Source organism: Lasioglossum baleicum, unplaced genomic scaffold (assembly GCF_051020765.1).
Source record: "Lasioglossum baleicum unplaced genomic scaffold, iyLasBale1 scaffold1740, whole genome shotgun sequence".
Taxonomy (NCBI): Eukaryota; Metazoa; Arthropoda; class Insecta; order Hymenoptera; family Halictidae; genus Lasioglossum; species Lasioglossum baleicum.
Genome location: NW_027470799.1, coordinates 30,154 through 32,656, shown reverse-complemented (window position 1 = coordinate 32,656; position 2,503 = coordinate 30,154). Strand labels below are relative to the sequence as shown.

Here is a 2,503-nt window from a genome sequence, read left to right as displayed (position 1 = left end):
TTCTAAATGTAACTACGAGTTACAATTGAAAAGGAAGAATTTAAAATCGCAATATATTTTGAGATATAACGTAAAAGTTATTTAAGTTCGAGGACAGTATGATATCGTATAACATGTGACATAACATTATGTGTAAATGTTAAAAGTTTTATATTACAATTTATTACGCGTTGATGTAAATATATTTATCCACTTTTAAGTATATTTGTTTTCAACAAAACGTCACCGTATAAAAGATAAAAGTCATACATAACAGTATGTAATGTAAATAAAAATTTGAAGAACAAAATTGTATTACTACTTTTTATTAAATATCTAATTAAGATATGTTTCATTTAAATTCATATAGTTGATAACAATACAGTGAAGTAGCTCATTGCAGTTTGAATAATCTAAAAATATAAATGATAATAAAATTATATACGGTATTAAAATTATTTATAATAAATTATGATAAAAAGTTTTTACTGCAAGAAATGTCTCCATTGTCATAACTGTCAGTTTGAAAGCTGTTATTTTACTAGATATCAAAGTTCTTGCGAGTAGAAATTTGTATAAATTATGGCATTTTTTAGGCAATATATACCACATTACCTCACATCTGAATAAATGAATTGCCAATTAGTATATAAAGATTAAAGAAATAAAAAATATAAATATATAAAATTCTCACGCTGCAACATGTACTTCTTCACTATGGTTTAATAGTCTTTGTCCAGGTAAACAAAGGAAGAATATATGAACAGCTTGTGCGAACGTAAACGATCCAAATCTCATCATTTCGCCTACATTACCTATTTTTATCACAGTCTAAGGGTAAAGAAATATTTATGTTATTGCATCTATAAAATATTTTTAATTTTAGTTGTACAAATACTTACTTCAACTCCTGTAATGCTAAAACAAAGAACATTGAAGAACAACTGAGCAAGTATGGATTTAGAGAACAATGATTCGAGAAGATTTGAGTACCTATGAAAAATAAAATATATTAATCTTTATCACAAAAAGAAAATAAACGATATAATTATATACTAAAAATACGAACTTTATTGCATTTTGATGTTCTTTTATGCATATGAATAATTTTTTGTAAACTTTCTTCTGTTCTGACGGTAATAATTCGATATTTTTGTAGTTTTCGAGCAAGCGATGATCCTTCACATTTATCAGTTTATTTGTATCCAAAATATGCATGGTTCTTAATTCATAGCTGGAAGAAAATTATTTTGCAAGCAGAAATCATCAAATCATTAGAAACGTAGGATTTACCTCACAATTGCAAACAAAGCATAGGCATGTTGAGCATATAGCATGTATGTGGTATCACAAGAACTAATTAAATTGGCAACCACAGCTGTTCCCACATATGAGTGTATGGATATATAATAAAAATACTTTTGTTTATCTACACCATAATCAAGTTCGTATAAAAAGCTTTTCTTTTGAGAATGATTTGAAGGTATAATGAAATTAGTTACTAGTGGAATCGTTGGTAATATTAAATAAACCAATAATGTTGTATAAACATATGCTAAAATAGAAATAGGCACTTGATCCTTAAAAACTTACGAAATTGAAAACTTTTTACTTTCAAACTTAATGTACTTACAGGCATAGTAAAATATAATTTTTCTTCCTTGCATGTCATAATATCGAAGAATCATATTTTCTGGACGATTCATATAATAGTTATGGTCATTTTTAATGAATAAAAGCACATCCTTAATCTGCAATAAGAAGAGCAAAAAGAGGATTGTTCGATAAAAAATAAAACGAGAAAGATTCGTTCTGGGAAATCATAAAAATTCCTTTGTAAATGTATTTTCGAGAGTTCCTTCATGCTTTCATTACCGCGTGTAAATTTTAATTACAACAAGAAACAACTAGCTTTCATCTTGAGAAAATAATTTCCTACTAACGACCAGCATAGAATCAAAGTTAAATGATTACGTTACGAGTATTTATGGTTTGACCGAAACAGGAATAAATACCTTTTTTGTATTAAAAATTCCGTTGATATACATCGACAAACTAAGAAAAATTGATACAATGGGTGGCATGCACCCGATAACTACATCATAGTCATCTCCCCAAGCATTGTATAATCCTCTAAGCTAAAATAAAATATAAGATTAGAAAATTACAAGAATGAATAAATAAAATAAATTAGGAAAAAAAAAGTTTAGTTCCATGCCAAATTATTCGTTTCCTAAATCGACCTTAAAGAGATTAAAAATTATAGTACAGTAATTTTTAAGCAAGTAATATCTTTGCAATCAAGATTTTAGAGTCTGTTGTCTTTCTTTTTTTTATTAATACAAAACAGAATGTGCAATAACGATTTGTGTTTGAATTCAATATCATCGGTTGATAACCGATTAAGAAACTACTGTATTTCGAGAAGAATATTTGGAGTAAAAGATCTTATATGCTAGTAACTTGTACGCCACACTCTCAGCTTTAGTCGATTCTACATCGAGAGTACCGAAGACATCCTCTG

General features: G+C 27.4%; 1 protein-coding gene across 1 annotated transcript; it reads right to left on the bottom strand.

The window, feature by feature from the left end:
• Positions 1 to 438: 438 nt before the first annotated feature.
• LOC143220932 (uncharacterized) lies at positions 439 to 2,027 on the bottom strand. Its single transcript, XM_076446495.1, has 7 exons — positions 1,995 to 2,027; positions 1,613 to 1,730; positions 1,273 to 1,534; positions 1,049 to 1,213; positions 882 to 972; positions 674 to 810; positions 439 to 601 (listed from the first exon to the last, which is right to left on the bottom strand). The coding sequence occupies exons 1-7, from the start codon at positions 2,025 to 2,027 to the stop codon at positions 439 to 441; spliced, it is 969 nt and encodes a 322-aa protein (XP_076302610.1).
• Positions 2,028 to 2,503: the final 476 nt, after the last annotated feature.